General features: G+C 31.4%; 4 protein-coding genes across 6 annotated transcripts; all 4 read right to left on the reverse strand.

The window, feature by feature from the left end:
- Positions 1-673: 673 nt before the first annotated feature.
- LOC117916579 (peroxidase N-like) lies at positions 674-2,942 on the reverse strand. Of its 2 annotated transcripts, none has more exons than XM_034832689.1 (4): positions 2,699-2,942; positions 1,658-1,840; positions 1,366-1,531; positions 674-1,214 (listed from the first exon to the last, which is right to left on the reverse strand). In XM_034832689.1, exons 1-4 carry the CDS (start codon positions 2,924-2,926, stop codon positions 793-795), a joined length of 999 nt encoding a protein of 332 aa, XP_034688580.1. In that variant the 5' UTR covers positions 2,927-2,942; the 3' UTR covers positions 674-792. The 2 variants fall into 2 exon arrangements, with proteins under 2 accessions (XP_034688580.1, XP_034688579.1); XM_034832688.1 differs by having other exon boundaries at positions 1,366-1,573.
- A 4,410-nt stretch (positions 2,943-7,352) lies between these two features.
- On the reverse strand, positions 7,353-9,615 carry LOC117916602 (peroxidase N-like). Of its 2 annotated transcripts, none has more exons than XM_034832719.1 (4): positions 9,372-9,615; positions 8,334-8,516; positions 8,042-8,207; positions 7,353-7,890 (listed from the first exon to the last, which is right to left on the reverse strand). In XM_034832719.1, the coding sequence occupies exons 1-4, from the start codon at positions 9,597-9,599 to the stop codon at positions 7,469-7,471; spliced, it is 999 nt and encodes a 332-aa protein (XP_034688610.1). In that variant the 5' UTR covers positions 9,600-9,615; the 3' UTR covers positions 7,353-7,468. The 2 variants fall into 2 exon arrangements, with proteins under 2 accessions (XP_034688610.1, XP_034688609.1); XM_034832718.1 differs by having other exon boundaries at positions 8,042-8,249.
- Positions 9,616-13,456: 3,841 nt separating this feature from the next.
- Positions 13,457-14,223, reverse strand: LOC117916859. The gene has a single exon (XM_034833056.1). The coding sequence runs from the start codon at positions 14,221-14,223 to the stop codon at positions 13,633-13,635; it is 591 nt and encodes a 196-aa protein (XP_034688947.1). The 3' UTR covers positions 13,457-13,632.
- A 1,042-nt stretch (positions 14,224-15,265) lies between these two features.
- On the reverse strand, positions 15,266-16,404 carry LOC117917101. Its single transcript, XM_034833327.1, has one exon. The coding sequence runs from the start codon at positions 16,402-16,404 to the stop codon at positions 15,448-15,450; it is 957 nt and encodes a 318-aa protein (XP_034689218.1). The 3' UTR covers positions 15,266-15,447.
- Between the last annotated feature and the right edge of the window lie 2,576 nt (positions 16,405-18,980).

Below are 18,980 nucleotides of genomic sequence, written 5' to 3' on the forward strand. Positions count from 1 at the left end.
TAATTAAAATTAGTTAAAAGTTTATACATTTAAAAATTAGAGAAATGAAGTACAAGTAACATATAAAATAATTTATTTACTTTAAATTTATTTTTTATTTTTCTTCCATTTTTTTCCTTATAATTTTCTTTTCGTTGCATTGTCCCTCAAATTTTCTTAAACCAAACATAGCCAATTATCAAGTTTTTTTGCCATTTATTTTTAATTAGAAACTTTTCATTTGTATTTTTGCCACTTATTTTGAATTAGAAACTTTTCATTTTGGATGCAAGTGAATAATATATACGGTCATATTCTTGGAAAAATGATCTCTAATTTGAAAATATTTTTTTAGTATATTTAGAGTCTACTCAGTAATATTTTCTAAAATACTTTTAGTATGAAATGAGTTTTTTTTTTTAAAAAATTCAAGTGTTAGGCATAATTTACAACATATTTTTAAAAAGTAAAAAATCATTTAAAATGTTTTTTTGAAGAAATACTTAATAAGTAATTCTCCTAAAAAATACTTTAAAAAAAAAAAACCACTTCTATTAAAAAATACTTTGAATATAAGCTAGTACCCTTAGTATCATACGAAACATCTGCCCAATAATGGATTAAACTCGGTCCTAAATTCACCACAAAATTTGTCGATGCCTAGAAATGAAACCAAGTATGACTGCAAACATCCTATGAGAAAACCAAGTCCCAAAGATCTTATTCATTACATCAACATACATTACATAAACACACTGAAAACACCATAAATTCCTTGAAACATGACCATCAACCTCACAACTTCAATTCATTTTATGAATTAATCACCCTGCAATTCGTTCGAATCTCGCCATCGGAACCAGTTTTGGGGCTGATATTCCCCATCTTGATCATGGAGTTGGTGAAATCGGAGAAGAAGAGGCCAGAGTCACTGCTGTAGTTTTGAACAAGGCTTTTGGTTGTGGAAGCAGCTGCATCACCAGTAAATAGAATCTGATCAGAGCTAAGAAGACCCTTCCCAACGAGCAAGTTCTTGAAGTAATGGTTGTCGAAAAGATCGGTTGAGTTCTGGTCGAGAGAGGTTGTCGTGTTCCCATCACCACTCTGTGGGCATAAGGTCTGCAAATCGGACACCATTTCCGTGTCCATTGTAGAGTCAGCAGCGCCTGTTCCGCTGAAGTTGAACAATCTGCTGCTGAAGGTAGTACATCTTGCTAATCCAATTGTATGCGCACCTAATCATAAACCCTAATGCTTAATGGGAATTGCAAATCTTGGATAGTGTTATATTTTTTTTTATCATACTCTTCAAACGGATTTTCTGATTATACACATGATCCTTGTGAAAAACTAAGTCAATCTTGTAGAACAAAACAAAAGCAGTACCTGATAACGACACGACATCGGTCTGATTGAGGCCGACATTGGCAAACTTCTGAGTGATTGTATCCAAGGAATCAGTTGGAAAAGGAAGTCCGTTATTTGCGCCTGTCTGGTTTGCAACTAGTCCATCTCTTCTTCCTAAAAATACTTTCCATGTATTTCCTCCACTCTGCAGAGGATTCCTTCTTAGTTTCATTCCTGCAGATACACTCTATTTTTGCTTCTTCCAATGATTATACGTAGCTATGAAAGTATGTCTCTATATATACATAGAGAAATATTGTATAGTACTTACCAGGAGAACGGAGTCTCGGGCGGCTATGGCTAGTATGTCAGCGCAGGAAACAACTCCTGGACATGCGCTCTCCACAGAACTTTTTATTGTGTCCACAACGTCGAATCCTCTCACTGAGTTCAAGTTGGGTAAGGCAGACTTCTCTCCATCACTTCCATCCAGCAAAACCGATCCATCGCAACCCTAGAAAGGAAAATTATGGCGAGGATGTGTAATGAATCCAAATCCTATAAGTTTAAACTTATAGGAAAGTTGGTAATTTAACATAATATCAAATCTCAGTTTTACAAGAGGTTCTATTTATCTCTGCTGAACCCAAATCAAGTTGGTAGTTCAACAAATGAATCTCAAACCCAAAATTTGAATTCAAAAGAATTTTTTGGGAGTGATTTTTGAGCACAAATTTAAGATAATCTCAAGTGTTTTTTTTTTACATGTAATGTTTTGTGCCAGAAAAATGCTAATGAAAGAAAAAAAACCCGAAGGAAATAAATTTTCTCATATTTGATTGTCTTATGAAGAAAACTAAAAAATATCAAATATAATTAAAATTAGTTAGAAACTTATACATTTTTAAATTATTTAATCTCACAATAAAATAAGTAAAATGGGTTCAAAAAAATAAATAAAAATAATTTATTAACTTTAAACCTATTTTTTATTTTCTTTTTTCTTGCATTTTTCTTTAAATTTTCCACTAACCAAACATGGTCAGAGGGTTTCACTGGCATAAAACAGGGAGAATAATAGTAAAAAAAATCACAGGAAGAACGATATGTGTTGTCTTAAAATTGTTTTTGAAAACAAGTTTGTAATCTTTAACTTAAAAATGGTTTGGAAAATATAGAAAACAAATTTTTTGAGAATTTGTTTTAAAAATATATTGTTTTTTAGACTAAATTTTAAATGTTCTTAGTTATTTTTTTTTTATAAAATATTATTAAAAATATAAAAAAAACTTTAAAAACTTTTGTATGGTCGTGAAGACTTTTTTTTTTCATATTTGATTTCTCAAACAAAGAGAGAGTCGTTTGTACTCACATTCACAAAGCAATCATGGAAGTGAAGTCGAACCAAAGAAGCCGCCATTCTCGTCTCCGTCTTGATGGCACTCTTAACCGCCTTTCTCACGATCGTCAGAAGGTTTGGGCAGCTTTCATTGTAGAAATCAGTGGTGAGTTCGGACCTCACACCCAAACACACCATCAAAAAGCTGATCATGAACAAACATGAGCAGCCACTAAACTTTCCTGAAGCACTACCCTCCATCTCTATCAGCAAGAAACCCTAATTAATCTTCTTGGTTTTGTTGTAGAATACCACCCAGAACCTCAATTTATAGCCGGGTTTGTTTGTCGGTTACTAATTTTATAATCCAATTTTAACATATGGTTTAATGAATGTTGGTGAATGAAAGCTGCATTAGTGCTTGCTGTGATGCATGGCGGCTGCAGCAAGTGTCTGCTTCTCTTCCAAATGCTGCATGCACTGACCTTGATATTCCGTGAAGATAAGAGATTAGTGGTTTTTTTATATTGTGTACAAAGCATGGGGTTAGGGCAGTGGGTGGATTCATGGTTATTATATTTGCATATAATATAATTAAGCACTTTGCATGCAAGTTAATGACTCAAAGCACACTAAGAAGCATTAGTGCTTATGAAAAAGCTGTCCTTTTTGGCTACCACTTTGTACATGAATAATAAGTTGTGGATGCATTTTGTGTCTTTTTTATAGTTCAAATTTCATCAGCATTGATATGGTGATTGAGTCATCTCCCTGGACTGTGTTTGAGTTCTAGAAAGGATTAAAGAAAGGGAAAATAAATTGTCAAGGAAAATGATTTTCTTATATTTGAATATTATGAAAAAAATACAATAAAAAAGACTAAAAAGGAGAAAAAGAGCCGATCTATACAATATTAAAGGATTTCAATCTTTATTTTCCTTGAGAAGAGGTGAAGAAAGTGTGTTAAAAAGTACATTCTATGATAATTTAATTTTTGTTTGTTCAATTTTTCTATTACATTTTTCTCTTTATTTTAATTCTTTTTAAATTTTTGAGAATCAAATATAACCTAAGTGTTGTTGAGTTGATGACTATTCGTTGTTATTGCCTTGACACCAAACAAGAGTTTGATCCAATGTTTTATTTCTATCCTAGTTGATCTGAATTCAACATTAGAAGTATATTGATTTTTCCTTAATAATAGAATACTTTTATCTGTAAATTCTGCATATTTGATTCTATCTATAAATCTGTTTTCTTTTCTATGAGTTATAGTCTCAATAAGAATACTAGTTCTTATTTATCATATATTATGATATGAATATACCACACCAATTTGTTATGCATGGATGATAAGATTTCATTGATACAAAGCCAATTCCAATAGGCTTATTAGAAGGTCCCATTGGCGTTTGTTAGCAATTCCAATTCTATCAAGTAAAGGCTCAAAAAACATATTTCCAATAGAAATATAGAAAAAAAAAAAACTTTCTTTGATTTTATTCAAAAGGTCCTTTTCATTTTATTCCGATGGCCTGGATAGATCAGTACCTATCTGGCCCTTTTTTGTTCCAATGAATCATAGATATAAAACAATTTATTGACTCCCTTGCAACGGGTATGCAATAGATTAAGATGTTCATTCTTACCTATGAGATTATTCTTGCTTTATGTCAATTAGAGTGTTGACTATCTCTTGATCAACTTGCTGATTCATTGAGTTTCTTAAGGTTAGACAATTCAAATTGTTCACTCTAGGGTTGTGAAAAGACTATATTCTATACCATATGCTCAAATTAAATTAAGCTTAAGATCTTATTCAGTAGCTTGATGATTATTTTATTACCGACTTAAAATTAATCAAACAATAATTTCAAGTTGGAAACTCCATCAATCTTCTTGATGTCATTGAGCATTATGAGATTTTGGTTAATTAATTCTATTGATGAGATAAAGACAAATTGAAGAAAAAATTAAGGCAAGAAAAAGTAAAACATCCATTCTAGGAAGAAAATATGGGGAAAAACATCTAATTTTGCTGCGAACGTTATATATAAGCATTTGATCTTGATCATGACCATGATAAAACACAGGATTGATCAATACATGGGCCGGGCAAGATTCAATTTAGGTCCCTTCTTTTACCAACCCAAGAACCGAACCAAACTAAATTGATTTCGTTCAATTTGGAGCCAATACTAGATTGATCAGTATATTTTCTGAAAAAATATACTGACTTCTGAAAATAAAAGTATATTTTCTGAAAATCCACAACTTTTTATTGTGTCCACAACGTCGAATCCTCTCACTGAGTTCAAGTTGGGTAAGGCAGACTTCTCTCCATCACTTCCATTCAGCAAAACCGATCCATGGCAACCCTAGAAAGGAAAATTATGACGAGGATGTATAATGAATCCAAATCCTATAAGTTTAAACTTTTAGAGAAGTTGGTAATTTAATGTAATATCAAATCTTAGTTTTACGAGAGGTTCTATTTATCTCTGCTGAACCAAATCAAGTTGGTAGTTCAACAAATGAATCTCAAACCCAAATTTTGAATTCAAAAGAATTTTTTGGGAGTGATTTTTGAGCACAAATTTAAGATAATCTCAAGTATTTTTTTTAAGGTTATGTTTTGTTCCATAAAAATGCTAATAAAAGAAAAAAACACCAAGTATATGGATTTTCTTATATTTGATTGTTTTATGAAAAATACCAAATAATATCAAATATAATTAAAATTAGTTAGAAATTTATGTATTTTCAAATTATTCAATTTTATAATAAAATAAGTGAAATGAGTTTATAAAATAAAAATAAAAATAATTTATTTACTTTAAACCTATTTTTTTCCCTCTTTATTTTCCCTTTTCTTGCATTTTCCCTTAAATTTCCACTAACCAGTCCAAAGTGTTTCAATGACATAAAACATGGAGAATAAGAGTAAAAAGACACATACGCTAAAAATTATTTAAATATTTACCATTTTCAAAGAGAAAGTAATTGGAAGAACTATATGATCATTGAATGTTTGAAGCTCTTATAGTTAAAAGGAACAAAATAGAAAAAAAAGGGGGAAAATTATAGAAATTTCTTTTATTTCATTATCCATAGAAAAATTGAGTGAATTAAAGAAAATTAAATGATTAAAAACATATATATTTTCCCTAAATGATTAAATATATATTTTATTTAGATTTTTTTTCTTAATACTTTTATTTAAAAAATCATTTTTTAAATATTTTTTTCCTTTTCTTGTACTTTTGAAGAACAAACTAGAGCTAAATTTCATCCTTCAGGACCATGTAATTGATATAATTTGTTGTCAATAGATTGAGTTTATTTTTTAGGTCTTATTTAGCAAGATCTTTGAGTTATCCAATATTTTTTTTTTCTAGTTCTAAAATGTGTTAGGATGTATTTATTTAAATATAAAAGTAATTTTGCATCCTATTAATTATATACATTGAGTAGTAATAGGGAAAGTTGGTTCAAAAATCTTATATTTATTTGGGCTAGTCAAGAATTATGGCCCCAACTTTAAAAGGCTAGTAGGCTTGAAAAGAAAAGCCCAAGTTCGAAAGCAAAGTAGAAAGGAAACTATAAGTCGCACGTCCCTGAAAATCCCTTTAATTGAGAATACTAATTACCAATCAGTTGCTTTGAGAATACCTATGGCCAAAGTATTATTCCCACATAGCCAGAGGAAGATAGCTCGAGTGTCTCTTATCTCATCGGAAGAAGTGAAAGGGGGTGCTAAAAGGGAGAGTTTTTTTTATTGAATCCCACTTTCTAAGTCTCATGGGCTTGAGAGAGTGAGAAACTAGAGGCTTATGCGTGCATGGACTCAATGAATAAATTCTATATAGATGACATCTTTATTTTTCCCACCTTCCAAACTATCAATAGGTGGCATTGGCATCTTTATTATTCCTAGAACTCCATGGCTATGTTTGGTATTTGAAAAGTAATAAAAAAAATGTTAATTTTTTTTTATAAAAAAAATTAAATATAATTAAAATTAGTTAAAAGTTTATACATTTAAAAATTAGAGAAATGAAGTATAAGTAACATATAAAATAATTTATTTACTTTAAATTTATCTTTTATTTTTCTTCCATTTTTTTCTTTATAATTTTCTTTTCGTTGCATTGTCCCTCAAATTTTCTTAAACCAAACATAGCCAATTATCAAGTTTTTTGCCATTTATTTTTAATTAGAAACTTTTCATTTGTATTTTTGCCACTTATTTTGAATTAGAAACTTTTTATTTTGGATGCAAGTTTGAAAAAATATATACGGTCATATTCTTGGAAAAATGATCTCTAATTTGAAATTATTTTTTTAGTATATTTAGAGTCTACTCAATAATATTTTATAAAATACTTTTAGTATGAAATGAGCTTTTTAAAAAAAAATTCAAGTGTTAGGCATAATTTACAACATATTTTTAAAAAGTAAAAAATCACTTAAAATGTTTTTTTAAGGAAATACTTAATAAGTAATTCTCCTAAAAAATACTTTTAAAAAAAAAAAACCACTTCTACTAAAAATACTTTGAATATAAGCTAGTACCCTTAGTATCATACGAAACATCTGCCCAATAATGGATTAAACTCGGTCCTAAATTCACCACAAAATTTGTCGATGCCTAGAAATGAAACCAAGTATGACTGCAAACATCCTATGAGAAAACCAAGTCCCAAAGATCTTATTCACTACATCAACATACATTACATAAACACACTGAAAACACCATAAATTCCTTGAAACATGACATCAACCTCACAACTTCAATTCATTTTATGAATTAATCACCCTGCAATTCGTTCGAATCTCGCCATCGGAACCAGTTTTGGGGCTGATATTCCCCATCTTGATCATGGAGTTGGTGAAATCGGAGAAGAAGAGGCCAGAGTCACTGCTGTAGTTTTGAACAAGGCTTTTGGTTGTGGAAGCAGCTGCATCACCAGTAAATAGAATCTGATCAGAGCTAAGAAGACCCTTCCCAACGAGCAAGTTCTTGAAGTAATGGTTGTCGAAAAGATCGGTTGAGTTCTGGTCGAGAGAGGTTGTCGTGTTCCCATCACCACTCTGTGGGCATAAGGTCTGCAAATCGGACACCATTTCCGTGTCCATTGTAGAGTCAGCAGCGCCTGTTCCGCTGAAGTTGAACAATCTGCTGCTGAAGGTAGTACATCTTGCTAATCCAATTGTATGCGCACCTAATCATAAACCCTAATGCTTAATGGGAATTGCAAATCTTGGATAATGTTATATTTTTTTTTATCATACTCTTCAAACGGATTTTCTGATTATATACATGATCCTTGTGAAAAACTAAGTCAATCTTGTAGAACAAAACAAAAGCAGTACCTGATAACGACACGACATCGGTCTGATTGAGGCCGACATTGGCAAACTTCTGAGTGATTGTATCCAAGGAATCAGTTGGAAAAGGAAGTCCATTATTTGCGCCTGTCTGGTTTGCAACTAGTCCATCTCTTCTTCCTAAAAATACTTTCCATGTATTTCCTCCACTCTGCAAAGGATTCCTTCTTAGTTTCATTCCTGCAGATACACTCTATTTTTGCTTCTTCCAATGATTATACGTAGCTATGAAAGTATGTCTCTATATATGCATAGAGAAATATTGTATAGTACTTACCAGGAGAACGGAGTCTCGGGCGGCTATGGCTAGTATGTCAGCGCAGGAAACAACTCCTGGACATGCGCTCTCCACAGAACTTTTTATTGTGTCCACAACGTCGAATCCTCTCACTGAGTTCAAGTTGGGTAAGGCAGACTTCTCTCCATCACTTCCATCCAGCAAAACCGATCCATCGCAACCCTAGAAAGGAAAATTATGGCGAGGATGTATAATGAATCTAAATCCTATAAGTTTAAACTTATAGGAAAGTTGGTAATTTAACATAATATCAAATCTCAGTTTTACAAGAGGTTCTATTTATCTCTGCTGAACCCAAATCAAGTTGGTAGTTCAACAAATGAATCTCAAACCCAAAATTTGAATTCAAAAGAATTTTTTGGGAGTGATTTTTGAGCACAAATTTAAGATAATCTCAAGTGTTTTTTTTTTACATGTAATGTTTTGTTCCAGAAAAATGCTAATGAAAGAAAAAAAACCCGAAGGAAATAAATTTTCTCATATTTGATTGTCTTATGAAGAAAACTAAAAAATATCAAATATAATTAAAATTAGTTAGAAACTTATACATTTTTAAATTATTTAATCTCACAATAAAATAAGTAAAATGGGTTCAAAAAAATAAATAAAAATAATTTATTAACTTTAAACCTATTTTTTATTTTCTTTTTTCTTGCATTTTTCTTTAAATTTTCCACTAACCAAACATGGTCAAAGGGTTTCACTGGCATAAAACAGGGAGAATAAGAGTAAAAAAAATCACAGGAAGAACGATATGTGTTGTCTTAAAATTGTTTTTGAAAACAAGTTTGTAATCTTTAATTTAAAAATGGTTTGGAAAATATAGAAAACAAATTTTTTGAGAATTTGTTTTAAAAATATATTGTTTTTTAGACTAAATTTTAAATGTTCTTAGTTATTTTTTTTATAAAATATTATTAAAAATATAAAAAAAACTTTAAAAACTTTTGTATGGTCGAGAAGACTGTTTTTTTCATATTTGATTTCTCAAACAAAGAGAGAGTCGTTTGTACTCACATTCACAAAGCAATCATGGAAGTGAAGTCGAACCAAAGAAGCCGCCATTCTCGTCTCCGTCTTGATGGCACTCTTAACCGCCTTTCTCACGATCGTCAGAAGGTTTGGGCAGCTTTCATTGTAGAAATCAGTGGTGAGTTCGGACCTCACACCCAAACACACCATCAAAAAGCTGATCATGAACAAACATGAGCAGCCACTAAACTTTCCTGAAGCACTACCCTCCATCTCTATCAGCAAGAAACCCTAATTAATCTTCTTGGTTTTGTTGTAGAATACCACCCAGAACCTCAATTTATAGCCGGGTTTGTTTGTCGGTTACTAATTTTATAATCCAATTTTAACATATGGTTTAATGAATGTTGGTGAATGAAAGCTGCATTAGTGCTAGCTGTGATGCATGGCGGCTGCAGCAAGTGTCTGTTTCTCTTCCAAATGCTGCATGCACTGACCTTGATATTCCGTGAAGATAAGAGATTAGTGGTTTTTTTATATTGTGTACAAAGCATGGGGTTAGGGCAGTGGGTGGATTCATGGTTATTATATTTGCATATAATATAATTAAGCACTTTGCATGCAAGTTAATGACTCAAAGCACACTAAGAAGCATTAGTGCTTATGAAAAAGCTGTCCTTTTTGGCTACCACTTTGTACATGAATAATAAGTTATGGATGCATTTTGTGTCTTTTTTATAGTTCAAATTTCATCAGCATTGATATGGTGATTGAGTCATCTCCCTGGACTGTGTTTGAGTTCTAGAAAGGATTAAAGAAAGGGAAAATAAATTGTCAAGGAAAATGATTTTCTTATATTTGAATATTATGAAAAAAAATACAATAAAAAAGACTAAAAAAGGAAAAAAAGAGCCGATCTATACAATATTAAAGGATTTCAATCTTTATTTTCCTTGAGAAGAGGTGAAGAAAGTGTGTTAAAAAGTACATTCTACGATAATTTAATTTTTGTTTGTTCAATTTTTCTATTACATTTTTCTCTTTATTTTAATTCTTTTTAAATTTTCGAGAATCAAATATAACCTAAGTGTTGTCGAGTTGATGACTATTCGTTGTTATTGCCTTGACACCAAACAAGAGTTTGATCCAATGTTTTATTTCTATCCTAGTTGATCTGAATTCAACATTAGAAGTATATTGATTTTTCCTTAATAATAGAATACTTTTATCTGTAAATTCTGCATATTTGATTCTATCTATAAATCTGTTTTCTTTTCTATGAGTTATAGTCTCAATAAGAATACTAGTTCTTACTTATCATATATTATGATATGAATATACCACACCAATTTGTTATGCATGGATGATAAGATTTCATTGATACAAAGCCAATTCCAATAAGCTATTAGAAGGTCCCATTGGCGTTTGTTAGCAATTCCAATTCTATCAAGTAAAGGCTCGAAAAATATATTTCCAATAGAAATATAGAAAAAAAAAAATTTCTTTCATTTTATTCAAAAGGTCCTTTCCATTTAATTCTGATGGCCTGGATAGATCAGTACCTATCTGGGCCCTTTTTTGTTCCAATGAATCATAGATATAAAACAATTTATTGACTCCCTTGCAACGGGTATGCAATAGATTAAGATGTTCATTCTTACCTATGAGATTATTCTTGCTTTATGTCAATTAGAGTGTTGACTATCTCTTGATCAACCTGTTGATTCATTGAGTTTCTTAAGGTTAGACAATTCAAATTGTTCACTCTAGGGTTGTGAAAAGACTATATTCTATACCATATGCTCAAATTAAATTAAGCTTAAGATCTTATTCAGTAGCTTGATGATTATTTTATTACCGACTTAAAATTAATCAAACAATAATTTCAAGTTGGAAACTCCATCAATCTTCTTGATGTCATTGAGCATTATGAGATTTTGGTTAATTAATTCTATTGATGAGATAAAGACAAATTGAAGAAAAAATTAAGGCAAGAAAAAGTAAAACATCCATTCTAGGAAGAAAATATGGGGAAAAACATCTAATTTTGCTGCGAACGTTATATATAAGCATTTGATCTTGATCATGACCATGATAAAACACAGGATTGATCAATACATGGGCCGGGCAAGATTCAATTTAGGTCCCTTCTTTTACCAACCCAAGAACCAAACCAAACTAAATTGATTTCGTTCAATTTGGAGCCAATACTAGATTGATCAGTATATTTTCTGAAAAAATATACTGACTTCTGAAAATAAAAGTATATTTTCTGAAAATCCACAGAACTTTTTATTGTGTCCACAACGTCGAATCCTCTCACTGAGTTCAAGTTGGGTAAGGCAGACTTCTCTCCATCACTTCCATTCAGCAAAACCGATCCATCGCAACCCTAGAAAGGAAAATTATGACGAGGATGTATAATGAATCCAAATCCTATAAGTTTAAACTTTTAGAGAAGTTGGTAATTTAACGTAATATCAAATCTTAGTTTTACGAGAGGTTTTATTATCTCTGCTGAACCAAATCAAGTTGGTAGTTCAACAAATGAATCTCAAACCCAAATTTTGAATTCAAAAGAATTTTTTGGGAGTGATTTTTGAGCACAAATTTAAGATAATCTCAAGTATTTTTTTTAAGGTTATGTTTTGTTCCATAAAAATGCTAATAAAAGAAAAAAACACAAAGTACATGGATTTTCTTATATTTGATTGTTTTATGAAAAATACCAAATAATATCAAATATAATTAAAATTAGTTAGAAATTTATGTATTTTCAAATTATTCAATCTTATAATAAAATAAGTGAAATGAGTTTATAAAATAAAAATAAGAATAATTTATTTACTTTAAACCTATTTTTTTTCCTCTTTATTTTCCCTTTTCTTGCATTTTCCCTTAAATTTCCACTAACCAGTCCAAAGTGTTTCAATGACATAAAACATGGAGAATAAGAGTAAAAAGACACATACGCTAAAAATTATTTAAATATTTACCATTTTCAAAGAGAAAGTAATTGGAAGAACTATATGTGTTGTCTCGAAATTGTTTTTGAAAACAATTTTTATTCAAAAGGTCATTTTTATTTTATTTCGATGGCCTGGATAGATCAGTACCTATCTAGGCCCTTTTTTGTTCCAATGAATCATAGATATAAAACAATTTATTGACTCCCTTGCAAATGGTATGCAATAGATTAAGATGTTCGTTCTAATCTATGAGATTATTCTTGCTTTATGTCAATTAGAGTGTTGACTATCTCTTGATCAACCTGCTGATTCATTGAGTTTCTTAAGGTTAGACAATTCAAATTGTTCACTCTAGGGTTGTGAAAAGACTGTATATTCTATACCATATGCTCAAATTAAATTAAGCTTAAGACCTTATTTAGTAGCTTGATGATTATTTTATTACCGACTTAAAATTAATCAAACAATAATTTCAAGTTGGAAACTCCATCAATCTTCTTGATGTCATTGAGCATTATGAGATTTTGGTTAATTAATTCTATTGATGAGATAAAGACAAATTGAAGAAAAAATTAAGGCAAGAAAAACATCCATTCTAGGAAGAAAATATGGGAAAAAACATCTAATTTTGCTGCGAACGTTATATATAAGCATTTGATCATGACCATGATAAAACACAGGATTGATCAATACATGGGCAAGATTCAATTTAGGTCCCTTCTTTTACCAACCCAAGAACCGAACCAAACTAAATTGATTTCGTTCAATATGGAGCCAATACTAGATTGATCAGTATATTTTCTGAAAAAATGACGGTATACAAACCAATTTAAATTCACATTAGATGACTAATAAGTTGAATAAAACATTAAGCATTACCAAAAATATTTTAGATGTATGTTTCTAGTCTTCCAAATATTTTTGGAGTTCTTGAGAGAAAAAGTGATAAAGAAGAGAGAAAAAAATGAGTTGATCAGTTGGAAACATTTGGTTGGAGGAATTGAATCATTTGTTCCTAAATCATTTCCATTGCATCTCTGTACTCAATCCAAACCCTTATATGATTCTTAACAATTTCATTGAGTGATTATAAAGATTCTTGGTTAATTAACTCTATCAATTAATGAGAAACAAATATTATTCAAGCAATGCTTAGCCCTTTTTTTTTTCTGAGAGAAACAGTAATTTAAAGAGGCGCTTATGGATTACATAGAGCAGAACAAAGATATAATTCAGAGTCAAAAGACAAGATTAAAAGTAATATTCATAGACAATGATCCAGAGCTAGCTCCTTGAATGAGATATGGCCATTCCATGTTGGCTTATCAGAAGCTGCTTTAGTTGGTTTCCTGAGTCTGGGATTGATGGCCTTGACCGTTAGATATGGCACAGTGAAGGTGAACATCGAACTCACAGGTCCCACATCGATAGAGCCAATGATCAGAACCCGGGTTTTTGCATATGTCACAGCAGAAGCCCTCGAGTCCATCATAATGAGGAGGGGAGAACTCGAGTTTTAAGACGTGGGGATGGGAATAATGGGAGGTGGAAAGCGGCAAAGCTGAGCATAAAATATGGTAATTCTGAAGGCATATGCCACAGTGATAAGAGAAGCCAGAACCAGGATTGCCACATCCTTTGCAGGCGAAAGAGGTGGAGAGATGAAGGACTAAGTCGTGGCCAGGGTCTGCCGGGTGGTGGACTTTCCTTGGCATGTTGTAGCATGGACGATGGAGAGAGAAGTCACAGGTTCTGCAGGTGTAATAGGCCTTCCTGGGAAGTAAATGGATGCCACAACCAACACAGGTGACTCGGTCTGCTTCAGGACGACTACTATCATCGCAGGCAAGTTCTAGGGGATGTTCATGGCTGAAATGCCTAAAAAGAAGCCTTTCTTCTTCTTGTTCTTCATTGTTGCGCCTGATCATCTCTCTCTACTTCACCTCAAGTACTAGTGGTCATGCAGGCCTATGGGGCTTTGTTATAAGGCTTTCTTGAGTTTATTAATTCATTCAAGCTGACATTCATTTTTCATATATATGTCTAAATGATGAAGTCCCTTGTGATAATAGTTTGTAAGATCGATGCTCTGATATACCTGATTGCAATTTCTTATTAAACAACAAAAAATTGGCAACTGGGGAGATGGAGAATGAATTTGTTTGAATCAAGAAAGTCCTCATTTCACACTTGAGGCAGTGACATACATGAAAGTGATGCCTTGCTTGGCATTGTTTTTATCAAACCAGGCTACTGATATCAGTTAAATATTTATCAAGCAATTCATTGTTAAACTTATCTCTGATTAATATAAAACAATGTCGATCCTAAAACCCGACAAAAGAAATGCTGCAGGATAATGAAATGAACGCCAAGCACAGCAAAGGCATCAATCGGCCAGCTGCGATGGTGATTTTCGGATATATATATATATATAAAAGACAAAATTAAAGGCTATGTATGTTGAGCTGTAATTGCATTCTCTATTATACTTGAGTTCAGCACTGTTTGGTGGCCTAGTGTCCATGAACAGGTCCTTTACAAACAAACTTCAGCTCCAAGGCTCCCTTTAGTCGAATTAGGGTTTTTCAACAGTGCTGAAAAAGATTAGCTTCATGAGGCTTATATATACAATTTTGGACTTTGTGAAACCAACACTTAATTGCATGTTGGACCAGTTTTTCACATACAGATCAGCAATTCCCTCTTTTCCTTTCATTGAAATTTGATATCTCTTGTTTCTTCAATTCGAGTTTAAATTCTTATTGCTTCTTTTGAGTTACCAATTTTTCTAAAAGTTGAAGTTGTAAGACAAGGGGCCTTTTCACAAAAGAGAAGAGAATTTAGTTTGTTGCTCTTGGACTCAAGAAGATGAACCTTTAAATCAATTAAGTTGCTTCAAATAATTTTAATTTTGTGAAAGTAGAAAACTTAATTAAACTACAACATCATGATAACTTGACCAAAAGGAACCTAAGCAATAATATTTCTTTCCATTGTGCTGAATTCATTCCAAGAACAGGTAAATTACAGAAGGATTACGCATTTTGTTGAGCAAAACAAAGACACCTACTCACAAAGTCCAAAATGATGAAAGGACCAAACTCTGATACAAATATACTTCTGATGAACCAAATTTAGAACATGATTCATTAAATGTAGTTCGCTCCGCCCCCAACCCAAGAGCTCGCTATATCCGAATCACCGTTACCTGAGGAACCCGATCCATTGCCCCATCCACTTGTAACACTATGCACAATCTCTTGGGCTACTGCTTGGCCCATGCCTGAAGCAACAGATCCCACAAGCAGCCCCTTCATCCCATTCATTCCACCTTGATTCTGACCATTGACAGCCATCTGGTTACCATAATAGTACCCTGGATAGGCCTGTGGAGGAGCCATGGGCGCCATTCCATTTGCCTGAACATATACTACTTGATTGGTTCCCTGGACGTTGGCTGGAACAAAAGTAACATTCTGATTTGGCTGAACCCCATTTGAGGGTATGCTTCTGTGATTAAAGCGATTATCACTGGACACCATCTGGGGTTGAGGCGGTTGGTTAGACAAGGCACAGTTGAGATGCACATCGAATCCACAAGGGCCACAACGGTACAGCCAATGGTCATACCCGAGGTTCCTACATACATCACAGCGAAAGCCCTTGACACCATCATAAGGAGGCGAGAACTCGATGTTTAGGATATGGGGATGGGAGTAATGGGAGGTAGAAAGTGGCAAAACTGAGCATAAACTATGGTAACTTTGAAGGCAAATTCGACAGTTATATGCGAATCCAGAGCCGGGTTTTCCACAGGCTTTGCAGGCGAAGGAGGGCATGAGAAGGAGGATCAAGTCGTGGCCGGGGTCTGCAGGGTGATGGACTTTTCTGGGCATGTTATAGCAGGCGCTATGAAGAGAGAAGCGGCATGTTTTACAGGCGTAATAGGCTTTTCCTGGAAGTACATGGATGCCACACCCAACACATATAATTTGACCTGTTTCGCTTGTATTACAGCTGAGTTCCAGAGGGTGTTCATGGCTGAAATGCCTAAAGAGATCCTCCTTTTCTTCTTCTGGCTTTTCTTCATTCTTGAGCCTCCCCATTTGTCTCTGCAAATTGTATAAACACCTAGAAAAATGTTAATGTATACTTATAATAGGTATGCTTTGTTTTCCATGCCAGCAATGGACAAAAAAAACTGGGCATCCGGAGAGATCAAGAGTGAATTTAGCTGAGTCAGATAAAGTCTTGATTTCACACTTGAGACAGTGATGATGAAGGTGATGCCTTGTTCTGATCACACAATGCTCCTGATATAAGTTAAATACGTCTCTTTATGTAGAAGAGCTGCTAGCTTCATTGTTAAACTTCCATGTCTGATGTCTCTTTAGTTTAATTTGCTGTTGATAGGCAAGCAAACTCGAATCAGCCAGCTTGCGATTTTGGTGATCAAAATAGTGAACTCTCTATGTATTGTCATTGTCTTTGTTTGTTATTGAATCTAACAAAATTTTCCTTCACATAATTGATTTTTTTTTAATAAAATAAAGTTGGATAATTCTTTAAAAACGGTTCAAAACATCTTCAATTCATTATGAAAAATAAATTATTTTCAGAACAATTTTTTAAAAAACTTTCTTTTGTCAAAGAAAATTTGTTAAATATATTTTCTAGGTTGGAAAATTATTTTCAAAATAAATCCAAGCCTTTCCATATGCATGGAAGGGTTCTGATTGAATAAAAATGAAGGGCTATGCTTGAATTGGGTTCCTCTTAGCTTTAGTTCGAAATAACCTGATCCCTTGTCTTATGACTCGTTAGGTCATGTTTTATGAAATTTATTTTTAAAAATTATTTTTTATTCTTTAACTTAAAAATCGTTTTTAAAAACAAGTTTTTTTTTAAAAAAGGGAGAATTATCTTTTGGGGATAGATGAACCCTCAAATTAACAAAAGGTCCATATAACTCTTCAAATTGAGTTGAAGAATATGAAATAGTAACGGACAAATATACCCTTTAAGAACACATATAAAATATTTTATAAAATTAAGTTAAATAATTTTTTTTTTCAAAAATACTAAATTAAATAAATGTAGTTTTCAAAAATATTAAATTAAATCATTTTTTTTCAAAATATTAAATTAATTTTTTTTCAAAAATATTAAATTAAAGTATTTAAAAAAATATTAAATTAAATATTTTTTTTAAATATTAAATTAAATAAATTTATTTTTAAAAATTATTAAATTAAATAAAAGTATTTTAAAAAATATTAAATTAAATAAAAGTATTTTTAAAAAATATTAAATTAAATAAAAAATATTAAATTAAATAAAAACATTTTTCAAAAATATTAATTTTTTTCTCAAAATCAACAAAGGATATTTTTGGAAATATTGAAGGATGATATCCTTCAACTCAATTTCCATACTTTCATTGGGTCTTGCGCTCAATTTGAAGAGTTACATGGACCTTTTGTTAATTTGAGGGTTCATCTACCCCAAAACATAATTCTCCAAAAAAAAAATTGTCAAAGGCTCATGTCTTCCTTTTATTTTTAAAAATTGGTGAAAATAATTCTTACTTATTCTCTAAAAATTGTTTTCTATTTCACTTTATTTTTAAAAATTATTTTCAAAGAACTATGATACCACCAAACAATGTTAGAAAATTTAAAAAACAATTTTTTATTTTTTAAAATAGGAAACTACTTTTGAATCACATGACCAAATATACTCTTAGTTTTTCTAGTGAAATATATATATTTTGTGAGATTTTAAAAATAACTAGTTTTGGGGTATAATTGGAGGGGTGATATTTTTAAAAATCATTTGAAAATTTTCAAATATATCCAAAATGACCTTAAGACAATATTTGGCTATTGTAAAGTATCAAGGAAATGAAAAAAATATTAAAAAAATGACTTTCTCATGTTTCATTTATTATGAACATATGAGAGAAAATAAAATATAATTAAAATTAGTTCATCTTTGGATATATTTTCTATTTTTTATGTTTAAAAATAGACAATCTTATACAATAAGTACACACATTATCTACTTGAAAACACTTTAAAATTTTTACAAATTCAAGGAAGTAAAAAATTTTCATTTCCTCTCTGCATATGAATGGGTTCAGATCGAATAAAATGAAGGGCTCTCTATCATGGCCATTAGGCATGTAAATGGGCTTGAGAGTGTCATTTGGGCTTGGGTTTGGATTGGGTTGCCATTAGATTAGCCCAATGGGCTTTTGGGTTTTCTTAACTGAGCTTAAAGTTTTAAGTCCGTACTTCAAATCCAACGTCAAGAATTTAATTTATTATTATTATTATTTTATCAAAACTGCCAAACATTAAAAGAATGTTAATTTTTAGATCGAGTTTTCACTATTTCATAAAAAATCAATTGATGATGAAAATAGGTCAAAACCTTTTATACATTTGATATAATCATCATTTAAGTGATTTATCCTCAAATTTAAGAACAAAATTATTGTTATTCAATAGAAAATTATAATATTAAATTATTTTATAAATTAAAATAAAATATTTAATTAATAAATTTAAATTATTAAATAGATTTATTAAATGCCTTCTTAAATTTGAACTTGACTAGTTTTTTTAGAGAATCTTGTAATTGGTTCGAGCGTTTAAAAGATCATTTTTAAGGAATATCG

Source organism: Vitis riparia, chromosome 6, assembly GCF_004353265.1.
Source record: "Vitis riparia cultivar Riparia Gloire de Montpellier isolate 1030 chromosome 6, EGFV_Vit.rip_1.0, whole genome shotgun sequence".
In the NCBI taxonomy this organism is placed as follows: Eukaryota; Viridiplantae; Streptophyta; class Magnoliopsida; order Vitales; family Vitaceae; genus Vitis; species Vitis riparia.